At 43.7% G+C, this 17016-nt stretch overlaps 1 protein-coding gene across 2 annotated transcripts; it reads left to right on the forward strand.

The window, feature by feature from the left end:
- Window positions 1–5322: 5322 nt before the first annotated feature.
- On the forward strand, window positions 5323–13922 carry LOC106613203 (P2Y purinoceptor 2). Of its 2 annotated transcripts, XM_014215231.2 has the most exons (4): window positions 5323–5496; window positions 11168–11919; window positions 12010–12037; window positions 12592–13922. In XM_014215231.2, the coding sequence occupies exons 2-4, from the start codon at window positions 11186–11188 to the stop codon at window positions 12817–12819; spliced, it is 990 nt and encodes a 329-aa protein (XP_014070706.1). In that variant the 5' UTR covers window positions 5323–5496; window positions 11168–11185; the 3' UTR covers window positions 12820–13922. The 2 variants fall into 2 exon arrangements, with proteins under 2 accessions (XP_014070706.1, XP_014070705.1); XM_014215230.2 differs by having other exon boundaries at window positions 11168–12037; window positions 12592–13920.
- The last annotated feature ends 3094 nt before the right edge of the window (window positions 13923–17016 follow it).

Genomic DNA, 17016 nt, shown 5'->3' on the forward strand with positions numbered 1-17016 from the left:
GGGAGGTGGGCTTGTTGCCTTTGGAGTCCAGAGTGAACCAACTTAAACTTAATCATATGTTTGACATGTTAAATGATCGTGCACCAGGTTACATGAAAAACCACATTGATATGGTCTATAACCAACACAGTTACAATACCAGAGCTACTGTTATGTCTTGTAAAATCCCAAGAGTAAACAGTACTGTGAGGAGCACATTTTTTCTACACAGGCATTTGTCTACGGAATAGCCTCCCCTAGCAAAGAAAAAGTGCAAATAGTTTTAAAAAGCAGAGAAAGTTTTTCATTTGGAGAACATTGTCTAAGTAAGAGAAACCACTCCACTGCCCCTTGTGCCCCCTACTGCAGGTGTATTTATTTGAAGGATCGTTATGATAGGCAATTAATAGATTGTTTTTTATTTTTAAGGTTAGGTTAGGAAAAGTGTAGTGAATAGTGTCACTTTTTAGGATGTCAATATAAATGAATGTATTTATGATTGTTTGTAATATTTTCTTGTCTTTTAATCATTATATGTGTTATTGCTTTTACCATCAAGGACCACTTTCAAAACAAGTGTTTTAATACTTTCAAGTGATATCCTCTGGGTCAACATTGTACATTTTGTTACCCAAAATAAATTAAATTAAAAAAATATATTTAAAAACGTAATTATCTTTTTGTTTTCACATGATTTGTTTGGGTATAATTGTGTTGCTGTATTGGGGATCTGTGTGGTCTGTTTGTGTTTGTGAACAGAGCCCCAGGACCAGTTTGCTTAGGGGACTCTTCTCCAGGTTCATCTCTCTGTAGGTGATGGCTTTGTTATGGAAGGTTTGGGAATCGCTTCCTTTTAGGTGGTTGTAGAATTCAACGTCCCTTTTCTGGATTTTGATAATTAGCGGGTATCGGCCTAATTCTGCTCTGTATGCATTATTTGGTGTTTTACGTTGTACACAGAGGATATTTTTGCATAATTCTGCATGCAGAGTCTCAATTTGGTGTTTGACCCATTTGGTCTGGACCCCAGACCTCACAACCATAAAGGGCAATGGGTTCTATAACTGATTCAAGTATTTTTAGCCAGATCCTAATTGGTATGTCGAATTTGATGTTCCTTTGATGGCGTAGAATTCCCTTCTTGCCTTGTCTCTCAGATCGTTCACAGCTTTGTGGAAGTTACCTGTGGCGCTGATGTTTAGGCCGAGGTAGGTATAGTTTTTTGTGTGCTCTATGGCAACGGTGTCTAGTTGTTTGTGTGCTCCAGGGCAACGGTGTCTAGTTGTTTGTGTGCTCTATGGCAACGGTGTCTAGTTGTTTGTGTGCTCCAGGGCAACGGTGTCTAGTTGTTTGTGTGCTCTATGGCAACGGTGTCTAGTTGTTTGTGTGCTCTATGGCAACGGTGTCTAGTTGTTTGTGTGCTCTATGGCAACGGTGTCTAGTTGTTTGTGTGCTCTATGGCAACGGTGTCTAGTTGTTTGTGTGCTCTATGGCAACGGTGTCTAGTTGTTTGTGTGCTCTATGGCAACGGTGTCTAGTTGTTTGTGTGCTCTAGGGCAACGGTGTCTAGTTGTTTGAGTGCTCTATGGCAACGGTGTCTAGTTGTTTGTGTGCTCTATGGCAACGGTGTCTAGTTGTTTGTGTGCTCTATGGCAACGGTGTCTAGTTGTTTGTGTGCTCTATGGCAACGGTGTCTAGTTGTTTGTGTGCTCTATGGCAACGGTGTCTAGTTGTTTGTGTGCTCTAGGGCAACGGTGTCTAGTTGTTTGTGTGCTCTAGGGCAACGGTGTCTAGTTGTTTGTGTGCTCTAGGGCAACGGTGTCTAGATGTTTGTGTGCTCTAGGGCAACGGTGTCTAGTTGTTTGTGTGCTCTAGGGCAACGGTGTCTAGTTGTTTGTGTGCTCTAGGGCAACGGTGTCTAGTTGTTTGTGTGCTCTAGGGCAACGGTGTCTAGTTGTTTGTGTGCTCCATGGCAACGGTGTCTAGTTGTTTGTGTGCTCTAGGGCAACGGTGTCTAGTTGTTGGTGTGCTCTAGGGCAACGGTGTCTAGATGGAATTTGTATTTGTGGTCCTGGCGATTGGACTTTTTTTGGAACACCATTCTTTTGGTCTTACTGAGATGTACTGTCAGGGTCCAGGTCTGACAGAAACTGTGCAGAAGATCTAGGTGCTGCTGTAGGCCCTCCTTGGCTGATGACAGAAGCACCAGATCATCAGCAAACAGTAGACATTTGACTTCAGATTCTAGTAGGGTGAGGCCGGGTGCTGCAGACAGTTCTAGTGCCCTCACCAATTTGATGATATATACTGTATGTTGAAGAGAGTGGGGCTCGAGCTGCATCCCTGCCTCACCCCCCCGGCCCTGTGGAAAAAATGTGTGTGTTTTTGCCAATTTTAACCGCTCACATGATGTTTGTGTACATTGTTCTTTGTTACAAAGTGGTTTATCCATGTGTTGTTTGTGTTGTTTGTTTAGAGTTTTCCATTTTTCCCAGAAGTGGTTAGATTCTATGGATTCTTCAATTACATTGAGCTGATTTCTGACGTGCTGTTCCTTCTTTAGTGTATTTTTGTATTGTTTTAGTGATTCACCATAATGAAGGTGTAGACTCAGGTTTTCTGGGTCTCTCTGTTTTTGATTGGATATGTTTCTCAATTTCATTATTAGGTTTTTGCATCAAACATTTGTCATTGTTGTTCATTTTCTTAGGTTCTCTGTTTGACATTTTTTGATTTGATAGGGAAGCTGAGAGGTCAAATATACTGTTTAGGTTTTCTACTGTGAAGTTTACACCTTCACTATTACAGTGAAACATTTTGTCCAGGAAATTGTCTAGAAGGGATTGAATTTATTGTTGCAGTACTTCTGCCAAGAGATGAGCTATAGGTGTACCTACCATAGGAGTCTCCTCGAAGCCTACCATTGACTATGTACATACCCAGCGTCTGACAGAGCTGCAGGAGTTGTGACCCGTTTTTGTTGGTTATGTTAGTTGTGCCTAGGGGGGCATATGGGGGTGGGAATGCTGTCACCTCCAGGTAGGTGTTTGTCCCACTGTGTGCTGAGGGTGTCAGGTTCTTGTCCGGTTCTGGCATTTAGGTTACCACAGACTAGTACATGTCCCTGGGCCTGGAAATTGTTGATCTCCCCCTCTAGGATGGAGAAGCTGTCTTCATTATAGTATGGGGATTCTCCTGGGGGGATATAGGTAGCACACACGAGGACATTTTTCTCTGTTGAGATCATTTCTCTAGAATTTCTAGACAGATGTATAATGTTCCTGTTTTGATTAATTTAATGGAGTGAGTTAGGTCTGCTCTATACCAAATTAGCATAAACCCCGAGTCTCTTCGATGTTTCACACCTGGTGGTATGGAGGATGAGACTACCAGCTCTCTGTAACCTGGAGGGCAACCAGTGGGTCCGTCTCCTTTATACCATGTTTTTTGTAGGATGACAATGTCTGTATTTCCAATTTATTTGATGAAGTCTGGGTTCCTGCTCTTTAGGCTAAAGGCAGATGACCTCAGACCTTGTATATTCCAGGATGAGATAGTAAAAGCTTTGTGTTCCATAGTGTCTGGTGTTGTTTTTGTGTGATTTAGGCCTGGACCATCACTGTTTGTGTGAGCAGAGAATGTTGAGCATCTGATACATACCTCTTAGGTTGCAGGATGGGGCTTGGGCGGGTGTAATAGTGGGGGTTGGTCCTGTTGCTCTGCTCACAGCCTGGGCATATGTCCTGCTGTCATGTTGAGGTACTTGCCACAGGGGCGGGGGGCATGGGGTGGGCAGAAGGGGCATAGGTCTGATATCGGGGGGGCCTATATAGGGTGTGGCCAGGGTTTGCTTGGGGTGGTCTCAGCTGGTTGGGGTGTGGCTGGTGAAGCTGTGGTCTGGGTGTAGGTCCTCTTGGTGTGGGTTCTCTCGGTGCAGGGCCTTCAGATGGGGGGGGGCAGGTACAGGTCTGGAAGCGTGTCTCGCTGGTCTGGGCGGGGTGTCCGTTGATTTTTTGCTCCTGTGTGAGATGCTGGGGTTGAGGGTGACGTCCTTCAGGGTCCTGGCAAAAGTTGGGATTGCTGCCTTGTTGGGATTGCTGTAGAGGTGTACCTGGCCACCCTTCCCTGCTGGGCCCTCAGGTCATTTGTGCCCGTGTGAATTATGATGTGGCTGGTGGACCCTAGTCTGTCCTCTGACAACAGCTCCAGGGCATGCCTAGTGTTTGGGCACCAGAGTTTAGCCACTTTCTGTTTGAGAAAAAGTTTATCTTCTTGAATGTATTTGCCATTTGATTCAATGAGGAGCACAATCTCTAGTTTTTGTGTGTCCTCTGTGGATGTGTGTGGGGGGGGGGGGGTCAAGAGGGCTATCGGGGGAGCTGACAGGAGGGCTGTTAGGAGGGGGTGGGGTCTGTTGGGTTGGTGGGTCCTGTGTTGTCTGGTCCATTGTGGTGTTGAGGTTGTGGTCCGGGTCTGAGGTGGGCTGTTCTGCTGGCTTGTCTGGGGGAGTGTCCTGCTCTCTGTTACACCTCAGCTTTCTGACCTCGTCCTTCAGTGCCATGTGTGCCTCTTTAAGTTCTCTCACCTCAGTCCGTAGAGCAGCCAGCTCTCTCAGACAGCCGTCCATCTCCACCTTCTGCCCTCCGGGTCTTGTTGGGGGGGTGTTGTTGTGCTGGTTTGTCTCTCTCTCTCTCTCTCTCTCTCTCTCTCTCTCTCTCTCTCTCTCTCTCTCTCTCTCTCTTTTTCTCTATTTCTCTTTCTGTTTCTCTCACTCTCTCTTTTTCTCTCTCACAGACAGACAGACAGACAGACAGACAGACAGACAGACAGACAGACAGACAGACAGACAGACAGACAGACAGACAGACAGACAGACAGACAGACAGACAGACAGACAGACAGACAGACAGACACTCACAGTTTGGGTTTTGCTGTTGGGGGTATGATTTATGAGGATGGATTGGTTTCACATATTTCTGTGTGTGTGTGGCTTTGTGTGTGCATGAACGTGTGTGTGTGTGTGTGAATGACGGGTGTTTTTTTTGTATTTGCGTGGGTGTGTGTATGTATATGTATGTGCGTTTGTTAAGGTGTGCAGGTGTTTCATGTGCTCCTTACTGCAAAACCAATTACCCTCTGGGACAAATAAAGTTTCAACTTGAACAGGTGAGTGGGTCTCACTCACACCTCCAGCCGTGACAGCTGGTTAATCATCCAGGTGGGCCAGTGTGTTGACAGAGCTTGCCCCAGAGCAGAGAGAACTGAGCGAGGAGCAGGCCTAGGGGTTATGGTTTATGGTTAAGGTCATGTAATCATTAATACACTGTGTTTTTGGAACAGGTAAGACATTTCTCACTTCTCTCACCACCCACACCTCTATTCCACAGAGAGAAGGTGGTGGTGTGGGGGGGAATGGCTGCCATCTGTCCAACTGTACTCTTTAAGATCTCCTTAATCATCTGTGCATTCAGGTGTGGTTTTATATCTACCCAGGAGGGTCTGCGTTTCGCCAGTCAGGTCAGTCTCAGCGTTGATGTTTATACCTGTGATCAAAGATTACAGTAAAGTTTGTGTGTAATGGGTGTGTGGTGTAGGTTACAGTAAAGTTTGTGTGTAATGGGTGTGTGGTGCAGGTTACAGTAAAGTTTGTGTGTAATGGGTGTGTAGTATAGATTACAGTAACATTTGTGTATAATGGGTGTGTAGTATAGATTACAGTAACATTTGTGTATAATGGGTGTGTGGTGTAGGTTACAGTAAAGGTTGTGTGTAATGGGTGTGTGGTGTAGGTTACAGTAACATTTGTGTATAATGGGTGTGTAGTGTAGATTACAGTAACGTTTGTGTATAATGGGTGTGTAGTGTAGATTACAGTAACGTTTGTGTGTAATGGGTGTGTAGTATAGATTACAGTAACGTTTGTGTATAATGGGTGTGTAGTGTAGATTACAGTAACGTTTGTGTGTAATGGGTGTGTAGTATAGATTACAGTAACGTTTGTGTATAATGGGTGTGTAGTATAGATTACAGTAACATTTGTGTATAATGGGTGTGTAGTGTAGATTACAGTAAAGTGTGTGTGTGTGTGTGTGTGTGTGTGTAATGGGTGTGTAGTATAGATTACAGTAACATTTGTGTATAATGGGTGTGGGGTGTAGGTTACAGTAAAGTGTGTGTGTGTAATGGGTGTGTAGCATAGATTACAGTAACATTTGTGTATAATGGGTGTGTGGTGTAGGTTACAGTAAAGTGTGTGTGTGTAATGGGTGTGTAGCATAGATTACAGTAACATTTGTGTATAATGGGTGTGTAGTATAGATTACAGTAACGTTTGTGTGTAATGTGTGTGTAGTATAGATTACAGTAAAGTTTGTGTGTAATGGGTGTGTGGTGCAGGTTACAGTAAAGTTTGTGTGTAATGGGTGTGTAGTATAGATTACAGTAATGTTTGTGTATAATGGGTGTGTAGTGTAGATTACAGTAACGTTTGTGTGTAATGTGTGTGGTGCAACATTTGGGTCATTGTCCATTTGTCAGTTTTCTTCCACATAAAAGCCTAAAGAGATTTGTGAGCTTGCCCTGTTCCTGTCCCGGCTAACTTGTGAGTTGTGGAGAATAGATTTGTCTATGTGATATGGAGCAGTGTTTTCCTAGCGTTGGGTTGGGATTCACTCCTGGGTTTAGTTGATACCTTGTGGGTTGCAGTCTACTGTAGGTTATGATTGATTTCTGATGGGTCTGGCTTGAAACTGGGTCCTGGATATAAACATTGGTTTTATTTACTTGATGTGTCACAATAACTCAAAAAGCTTCAAGTAGGTCATAACTGACCACACACACACGTACACACACACGCACACACACACAGAGGTATGTCTTACTATACTTGTGAGGACTTTTTGGGACAAACAAATGATTCAAAATCCAAACACAAACCTCAGCCATTCAAGAACAACTGCTACAGATGTTCTTTAACCCCGGTGAAATTCCACTCATTGCTTTATTATTCATATGGCTCTGTCTGTCTCTGTCTGTCTGTCTGTCTGTCTGTCTGTCTGTCTGTCTGTCTGTCTGTCTGTCTGTCTGTCTGTCTGTCTGTCTGTCTGTCTGTCTGTCTGTCTGTCTGTCTGTCTGTCTGTCTGTCTGTCTGTCTGTCTGTCTGTCTGTCTGTTGAGCTGTCTGTCTGTCTGTCTGTCTGTCTGTCTGTCTGTCTGTCTGTCTGTCTGTCTGTCTGTCTGTCTGTCTGTCTGTCTGTCTGTCTGTCTGTCTGTCTGTCTGTTGAGCTGTCTGTCTGTCTGTCTGTCTGTTGAGATGTCTGTCTGTTGAGCTGTCTGTCGAGCTGTCTGTCTGTTGAGCTGTCTGTCTGTCTGTCTGTTGAGCTGTCTGTTGAGCTGTCTGTCTGTTGAGCTGTCTGTTGAGCTGTCTGTCTGTTGAGCTGTCTGTCGAGCTGTCTGTCTGTTGAGATCTCTGTCTGTCTGTTGAGCTGTCTGTTGAGCTGTCTGTCTGTTGAGCTGTCTGTCGAGCTGTCTGTCTGTTGAGCTGTCTGTCTGTCTGTCTGTCTGTCTGTCTGTCTGTCTGTCTGTCTGTCTGTCTGTCTGTCTGTCTGTCTGTCTGTCTGTCTGTCTGTTGAGCTGTCTGTTGAGCTGTCTGTCTGTTGAGCTGTCTGTCTCTGTCTGTCTGTCTGTCTGTCTGTCTGTCTGTCTGTCTGTCTGTCTGTCTGTCTGTCTGTCTGTCTGTCTGTCTGTCTGTCTGTCTGTCTGTCTGTCTGTCTGTTGAACTGTCTGTCTGTCTGTCTGTCTGTCTGTCTGTCTGTCTGTTGAGCTGTCTGTCTGTTGAGCTGTCTGTCTGTCTGTCTGTCTGTCTGTCTGTCTGTCTGTCTGTCTGTCTGTCTGTCTGTCTGTCTGTCTGTCTGTCTGTCTGTCTGTCTGTCTGTCTGTTGAGAAAGACAGAAAGGCAGTATCTACAGCTGAGATCTGCTCAGAGAGGGTTTTCTTCTGTATTGACTTTAGACAAACACATAAATCAACTTGTATTAGGTATAGACATACAGGTAGATAACATAATATTGTGAGTGTTGGTGATATACTAACAGAAGGTAGTAAAGAAAGGATATCCTAGGAAATCATATAATTGCCATAATTGCTAGATTCACATGGATCATTAGCTAAACAAAGTGCATAGTGAGTTATAGAATCAGAAGGGGCAACTTGTACTTTCCAGAAGACAGACCGGGCCATCAGTAAACTGTTACGTACAGTAGGTAAATGTTGATCCTGAGTCCCTCCCTGTCTCCCTGTATGTGTGTGTGCAGGCTGAAGAGTGACAAACATGACTGTCACTCACACACACTCACACATGAGCATGGAGACACATTGTGGAAAGCATTCTGTGTATCTCTGAGAGGAAGAAGCATTGGGAGAATCTTCGTGAGTCGGCCTAACCAGTAGGCCTAACCAGCTGATAGTGACAGGGCAGACACAAGCTCCTCTGGCTGAAGTAGTGCATCAGTAATCTATTATTGTTGTTGTTGTTAGAGTCTAGTACAGAAGTTGGACCTAGTTGCTGAACACAACTGGACTGTGTTCCTTTAAGACCGGAGCAGCTTTTCTCACTGTGAGTAACTAGTACTGGTATTAGCTACTACTGTACTGTGGGGGTGAGAGGGTACAGGACAGGAGAAGCTCTGACGTGTTCCCTCTGGTATTGCTGTTCTGTGGGGGTGAGAGGGTACAGGACAGGAGAAGCTCTGACGTGTTCCCTCTGGTATTGCTGTTCTGTGGGGGTGAGAGGGTACAGGACAGGAGAAGCTCTGACGTGTTCCCTCTGGTATTGCTGTTCTGTGGGGGTGAGAGGGTACAGGACAGGAGAAGCTCTGACGTGTTCCCTCTGGTATTGCTGTTCTGTGGGGGTGAGAGGGTACAGGACAGGAGAAGCTCTGACGTGTTCCCTCTGGTATTGCTGTTCTGTGGGGGTGAGAGGGTACAGGACAGGAGAAGCTCTGACGTGTTCCCTCTGGTATTGCTGTTCTGTGGGGGTGAGAGGGTACAGGACAGGAGAAGCTCTGACGTGTTCCCTCTGGTATTGCTGTACTGTGGGGGTGAGAGAGAGAGGCTTGCATGTGTTTTGTAAATTGCACTCCTTCAGAGAGAGAGAGAGAGAGAGTATGTTCGCTTTTGTAGTTTAAATATTTGCACATAATATGACATTTGAAATGTCTTTATTCTTCTGTGAATGTGATGTTTACCTTTATTTTCTATTGTTTATTTCACTTTTGTTTATTATCTACTTCACTTGCTTTGTCAATGTAAACATATGTTTCCCATGCCAATAAAGGCCCTTAAGTTGAATTGAGTTAGCTAACTAGCTCATCTGTTAAAACGTATGATGTAATATAAACTCTTAGGAAAAGAACGTGCTAACTAGAAGTTAAAAGAGTTCTTGTGCTGTCCCTTTCAGAACCCTTTCAAAACCGTTTTAGGTGTCGATACAGAATGCTTTTCCCCAGGGCCGTGTGTCTGTGTCTTTGAATCTACATGCAGCCTGTACACACATGGTACGCTTGTTACCGTAGGTGTTCATAACGTTTATGTGTGTGTGTGTGTGTGTGTGTGTGTGTGTGTGTGTGTGTGTGTGTGTGTGTGTGTGTGTGTGTGTGTGTGTGTGTGTATATGTGTATGTATGTATGTAGTGTGTGTGTGTGTGTGTGTGTGTGTGTGTGTGTGTGTGTGTGTGTGTGTGTGTGTGTGTGTGTGTGTGTATGTGTGTGTGTGTGTGTGTGTGTGTGTGTGTGTGTGTGTGTGTGTGTGTAAGGGTGTTTCTTTATGAGTCTGTTGTATACTTACAGTAGGTCCATATATGAAAGCTGTTGAAAAGTTAACAGTTTACATCTTAATCTCATGGATTAGATCTTCATCATTGCAAAATGGAAACACCACATTCATGCTAATTGTGTTGCTGTACCACGTCGTGTGTGTGTTTCTCTGTATTATTGTTAGGGTTGCTAAGATACCCGTAATTTATGAAAGTTACCAGAATTAATTTAGGTAATTAACAGAAAATCTATGGAAATCTATCGTGACTTTGGTCATTTATACTTCAATAACTTTTTAAAAATGTATTATTCATATACAGTATAATATTCATTTTGTTTATGTGTGCATATTGTAGATGAGTTTCTAGTAGATATGGTTCATACCAGATGGTTCAAGAGATAATTGACTAATTAATTTTAAAAAGCATCTAATCAACGATAGCATTATTCTCAATTAACTTTTCCAACTAGTTACTTTTTTTTCTCACAATTGCCACTAGTTTGCCGCCAAAACATTGACAGTAAATACATATTGACATAGTAAAATAAATAGAAGCTGATAAAAAAAAAGAATAAATAAAATATATTTCATGCTGAAACCTTCATATTAAACACCAATGGTATTCACTACATTTACGGTTTATATTTAGGATAATGTTTTACAGCTTTGCAATAAAACATATTTTTTATTTTATTTTTTTAAATCATCTGATTCATTTATTTCATATATTTTACATGTGATAAGACCACACAGATGGCCAGAGACTATTAGACACCTGTGATAATCTGAAGTACCCAAAAAGGCCACTAGATGTCTTTTGATGGATTACATAAAATCCTTGAAAGACACACCAATTCTGGTAGTTTACTGGTAAACTTTTGAAAGTTTCCAGTAATATACCCTCCCTTTGCGACCCTAGTTATCATATCCTGTTGCCATGACCTATCCAAACAGGACAATAACTTCTCAAAGGATCACTAACTACCTGTTGGAACAGCTTGGACATCAATCACATCATCTCCTCGTCCATCCCTCTTCCTCCACTCCTCCTTCTCTTATCTGCCTCTTCCTCCACTCCTCCCTCTCTTATCTTGGCATTTAGGAAAGACACATATGATGGAATTATGGGTATTATGCCAAAATGAGCTTCAGATTCCAGCTGCGGCATTCATGCGTATGCGTTTAGAAGCAAGTAAACAGAGACATTTAGTCATAGCTTTGGAATCTTTAGCCATAGCTTTAGTGTGTAGAGTTATATAAGTGGATAGTACAGTTTTATCATTACTATCCCACTTTAGCTTCTCGCTCTCTGTGTGCGTGCGTGTGTGTGTGTGTGTGTGTGTGTGCATATTAGTAAACCTCTGTATCTTCCTCAGATCTGTTTATGAACAAAGATGGCTACCTTCGCCAACCACTCAACCAATGAGAGCAGCGGGCAAAATCGCCGCTGTAGCTTCAAGGAGGACTTCAAGTACATCTTGCTTCCTGTCAGCTACACTCTGGTCTTCGTGATTGGCCTAGCCCTGAACTTCACGGCCATGTACGTGATCCTGTTCCGTACGAAACGCTGGAAGCCCTCGACGGTGTACATGTTCAACCTGACAGTATGCGACACCCTCTACATCCTCACCCTACCCTTCCTAATCTACTACTACGCCGACGAGAACGACTGGCCCTTCAGCGAGCCGTTCTGCAAACTCATCCGCTTCCTGTTCTACGCTAACCTCTACGGTTCCATCCTGTTCCTGTGCTGCATCAGCCTGCACCGCTTCCTGGGTGTGTGTTACCCGATGAGGTCACTGAGCTGGGTCAGCGCCAGAAGAGCCCGGCTGGTGTCTGTGGCGGTGTGGGCGTGTGTGTTGATGTGCCAGGCTCCCGTGCTCTACTTCTCACGCACCAGGGATGAGGGGACAGAGAGGGTGTGTTTCGACACCACCAGTCCAGAGTTATTTCATGACTTCCTGGTGTACAGCTTGGTGGTGTCTATGCTGCTGTTTGCCTTCCCCTTCATGGTGGTGATGGTGTGCTATGGACTGATGGTGAGGAAGCTTCTGGAGCCCGCCTGGGGGGCGGGAGGGAGCCAGTCGAGGGGAGTCGGGGTGATCGCTCCTCATCGCTCCAAACAGAAGTCTGTGAAGATGATAATCATTGTGTTAGTAGCGTTCATGCTGTGTTTCCTACCTTTCCACCTGACCAGAAGTCTGTTCTACTTCCTCAGATACCTGGAGCAGATGGACCCCTCCCAGGTACAGTACCACAACCACTGGAATACTACGCTTTTAAAGGTTCTGCCTGGCTCTCCCTTTCACCCAAGAGCCTGGCTCCAGGTAGCTTCACCTTTCACCCAAGAGCCCGGCTCCAGGTAGCTTCACCTTTCACCAAAGGTGCAGGAGCCCGGCTCCAGGTAGTTTCACCTTTCACCCAAGGTGCAGGAGCCCGGCTCCAGGTAGCTTTACCTTTCACCCAAGGTGCAGTAGGCTGGCTCCAGGTAGCTTCACCTTTCACCCAAGTTGCAGGAGGCCGGCTCCAGGTAGCTTCACCTTTCACCCAAGGTGCAGGAGGCCGGCTCCAGGTAGCTCAGGCTCAACTCAACCACTGCTATTATGATTGTTGATATTGTCATTATCCTTGACATATAAAGGTAATTTCCATATCGAGAGGATATCTGCAGCATTTACCTTGAATGCGTTCTCCACGAACACGGTAACATTGCCTTTAAAAGGCACATTGTCAACAGCATTACACGGATTGAATCCTTAACCTTAACCTTTCCATAATTTGTTCTTGTATTCATCCCCAGGTGAGCTGTGAGCTGCTGAAGGCGTCCAGCATGGCCTATATGGTGACACGCCCCCTGGCCAGCGCCAACAGCTGTGTGGATCCCATCCTTTACTTCATGGCTGGGCAGGGTTTCCGTAGTAACCTCGCCAACAAAAATCAGAGCATCGCTAAGGAAATCAGGAAGCGTGATGGCCGCCCTTTCGAAGCAGGTCTGACCGTCAGGAGAGTCAATCGATGTACTGAATAGCTATGGAACAGAGTGAACTCCTTTGGAATGGATAAAACCCCATTGGACAAACACACTGGAAGGATGACTGGCTCCCCTAAACTGAATATTATTTAGCCCATATTATTAGACTGTTTGAAAGAGAATGTATGTCTTGATATTTTATTTCATGTTTTATCCCTGACTGGTAGATACTGGGAGATTACACATACAATAGAAATACCAGATGTCTTACTTGAACGCGAGAGGGGAATACAGTAACTCATTGATTGAGATCTGAATTAGGAAGCTAAAGGAAGGAAGAAATACATTGGTTGATGCTGACAGTGTAGAGAGAATATATGCTGCAATTACATGTTAGGGATGTTAGTGATACTGTAATCACAATAAACAGTAAATATAGATTTAGGGGCCGCTGATTGTAGTGTATCTAACAAACCTATCTTCAGGATTACATACACCACACACAGACTGTAAATCACTCTTAAGATTCGTAAGAGCATTCAGAGAAAGTGGTTCAGCTCCAGGCATGACTTGGGCAGGTTCTTGGGTGTGTCTGGAAAGTCATGAATTAACATCCCAAAGACTCACAGATGGAGCTGGCTATAATCCAGACAGAGAGCTTTATAGAAGCAACACAGGCTCACTGCTAGCTGGCACAACTACAAATTACTAAGAAAAAACTCATGCTTAACCCGTAAGAGTCTAAGCCCTGTCTAAGCCGGAGGGAGGGGGGGACATTTTTTAAGAAGGTCATACCATGGATCATTTCGCTTTTTGATTGTGAATTGTAAGACCCCTAAAACTATCAAAAACTACAAACGCATTAAATAACAGATTCACTACAACAGAGAGTCCCCCACAAAAAAATCTAAAGGAAGTTTGTTCTGAAGTGTCTATCATATCTGAACGATATAAGATCAGGAAACATGTGTTTGTATTTTTGTTTTTGGACATGTATTTAACACCTTATTTTTTGCACTAGTCTCCATATACTCTACTGGTCAAATTTTTTAGAGCACCTACTCATTCAAGGGTTTTTTATTTGTTTTTACTATTTTCTAGATTGTAGAATAATAGTGAAGACATCAAAACTATGAAATAACACATATGGAATCATGTAGTAACCAAAAAAGTGTTAAACAAATCAAAATATATTTTATATTTGAGACTCTTCAAATAGCCACCCTTTGCCTTGATGACAGCTTTGCACACTTGGCATTCTCTCAACCAGCTTCACCTGGAGTGCTTTTCCAACAGCCTTGAAGGAGTTCCCACATATGCTGAGCACTTGCTGGCTGCTTTTTCCTTCACTCTGCGGTCCGACTCATCCCAAACCATCTGAATTGGGTTGAGGTCAGGGATTGTGGAGTCCAGGTCATCTGATGCAGCACTCCATCACTCTCCTTCTTGGGAAAATAGCCCTTCCACAGCCTGGAGGTGTATTGGGTCATTGTCCTGTTGAAAAACAAATGATAATCCCACTAAGCCCAAACCAGATGGGATGGAGTATTGCTGCAGAATGCTGAGGTAGCCAGGCTGGTGAGCCTTGAATTCGAAATAAATCACAGACAGTGTCACCAGAAAAGCACCCACACACCATAACACCTCCTCCTCCATGCTTTATGGTGGGAAATACACATGCAGAGATCATCCGTTCACCCACACCGCCTCTCAGAAAGACACAGCGGTTGGAACCAAAAATCTCCAATTTGGACTCCAGACCAAAGGACACATTTCCACCGTTCTAATGTCTATTGCTCATGTTTCTTGGCCCAAGCAAGTCTCTTCTTCTTATTGGTGTCATTTTGTAGTTGTTTCATTGCAGCAATTAGACCATAAAGGCCTGATTCACGCAGTCTCCTCTGAACAGTTTATGTTGAGATGTGTCTGTTACTTGAATTCTGTGAAACATTAATTTGGGCTGTAATTTCTGAGGCTGGTAACTCTAATGAACGTATCCTCTGCAGCAGAGGTAACTCTGGCTCTTCCTTTCCTGTGGCGGTCCTCATGAGAGCCAGTTTCATCATAGCACTTGATGGTTTTTACAACTGCACTTGAAGAAACTTTCAATGTTCTTTAAAATATCCTCATTGACTGACCTTCATGTCTTAAAGTAATGATGGACTGTCGTTTCTCTTTGCTTATTTGAGCTGTTCTTGCCATAATATGGACTTGGTCTTTTACCAAATAGGGCTATCTTCTGTATACCCCCACTACCTTGTCACAACACAACTGGTTGGCTCAAACGCATTAACAAGGAAAGAAATTCCACAAATTAACATTTAAGAAGGCACACCTGTTAATTGAAATGCATTCCAGGTGACTACCTCATGAAGCTGGTTGAGAAAATGCCAAGAGTGTGCAAATATTTTATATTTTGATTTGTTTAACACTTTTTTGGTTACTACATGATTCGATGTGTTCTTTCATAGTTTTGATGTCTTCACTATTATTCTACAATGTAGAAAATAGTAAAAATCAAGAACAACCCTTGAATGAGTAGGTGTTCAAACATTTTGACCGGTAGTGTATTTCCATACATTTTTTCAACTGGTACCAGGTGGACCTTCAGATGAGTCTGTGAGGCCTGTGGGCATCCAAGAGCAAAACAACCAATATGTACTGTACATGTCGGTGAGAGTCTCACCTTTACACAGAGTGTGTAGCCCAAACAGCTGGGACGCTATAGACAGAAGTTGGCAGATGGGATGTACCAACTTCAGACGAGTCCCAAGACACTTGTGGGGGTCGTAGAGCAAAACGGAGAACACCATTATGTCTGTGAGAGTCTCATCTTTCCATGGATTTAACACTTGACATCCTGTCAATTTACTGTGCTGATAGTGGATCAATGTTTGTCAACGTCATCCATGTTTGATCAATGTTTGTCAACCGCCTTTATTTTTTGCAACTTCAGAGTAATTGTAATTTAACAAACATACAGACTCACACACACACACACACACACACACACACACACACACACACACACACACACACACACACACACACGTTTACCGCTGAGCGTTCATGCATTATAACACAAAGCACACACAGACGACTCAAAATAAACCGCTCCTTTATTTCAAGAGTAAAAATATCATACAGAAAAATGTAATTTCATAATAAATACAATCTACAACGTAGAGAAGATGAGTTGTTTTTCCTTCTTTTCTGCAACACTTCCGTTTATACCGTGTCATAAGGAAACAGGGCAGATAAAACATGAACATGTTCAACCAATAAAAATAATCAAATCCAGACAATGGTTCTGAACTGCAAAAACAGCAACATACAGAATATAAAATAATAGTTCAAATTGATCATAATCATCATCATTATCCACCCTTTATAAAATGTAAACTGCAAAACCCAAACTGTGTTTCCACGGTGAAGCAGCTCCGTCAGCCACTAATCAAAAAAAATCTATTTAAATAACTAAAAAACACAAGTAAAAAACACTTGAAATGCAGCTGAAGGAATGAGATTGAGATGGTCAGTCATGATTTGTATTCCTAAGATAATGTAGTTAGTTCCCTTTAGGAGGACTGCGAATACAGCTTTTACTCAGACTACCCAGAGATAATAGGGTCTGTCTGCATGCTCTCCTTGGAGGAGCAGGAACGTGTGTGTGTGTGTGTGTGTGTGTGTGTGTGTGTGTGTGTGTGTGTGTGTGTGTGTGTGTGTGTGTGTGTGTGTGTGTGTGTGTGTGTGTGTGTGTGTGTGTGTGTGTAACAATAAGTAACAACACTTGAATGAAAACTCTGAATAATGTGTCTGTAGTGCTTTATCTGTGGGGGCAAAAGAGCCGAGTTGATTATCCTTCTAACTTAGCCTATGTCTGTTGCTAGGCAATCGTCACAAGGCAGGAAGTGAGGTCATGGTTTGAGATAAGTGCCACATGGAGTAGGATGCCACTGATCAATGGTCAGTGAAGCTAGGAGGGTCAACTGATCCAAGATCTGTGACACGCCAGGAGAGAGGAAGTCACAGGACAAAGCACACCTCCCCGAAAATGTCGGGGACTGATTTAAGTGTGTCAAAAGAGGCACTGAAAATTACTGGCAAACCCACCTCCTGACACTGTCACTGACTCTGTCCCTGACCTTGTCACTGTCCCTGACTCTGTCCCTGTCCCTGACTCTGTCCCTGTCCCTGACTCTGTCCCTGACTCTGTCCCCGACTCTGGCCCTGACTCTGGCCCTGACTCTGTCC

This window comes from Salmo salar, chromosome ssa09 (genome assembly GCF_905237065.1).
Source record: "Salmo salar chromosome ssa09, Ssal_v3.1, whole genome shotgun sequence".
Lineage (NCBI taxonomy): Eukaryota > Metazoa > Chordata > Actinopteri > Salmoniformes > Salmonidae > Salmo > Salmo salar.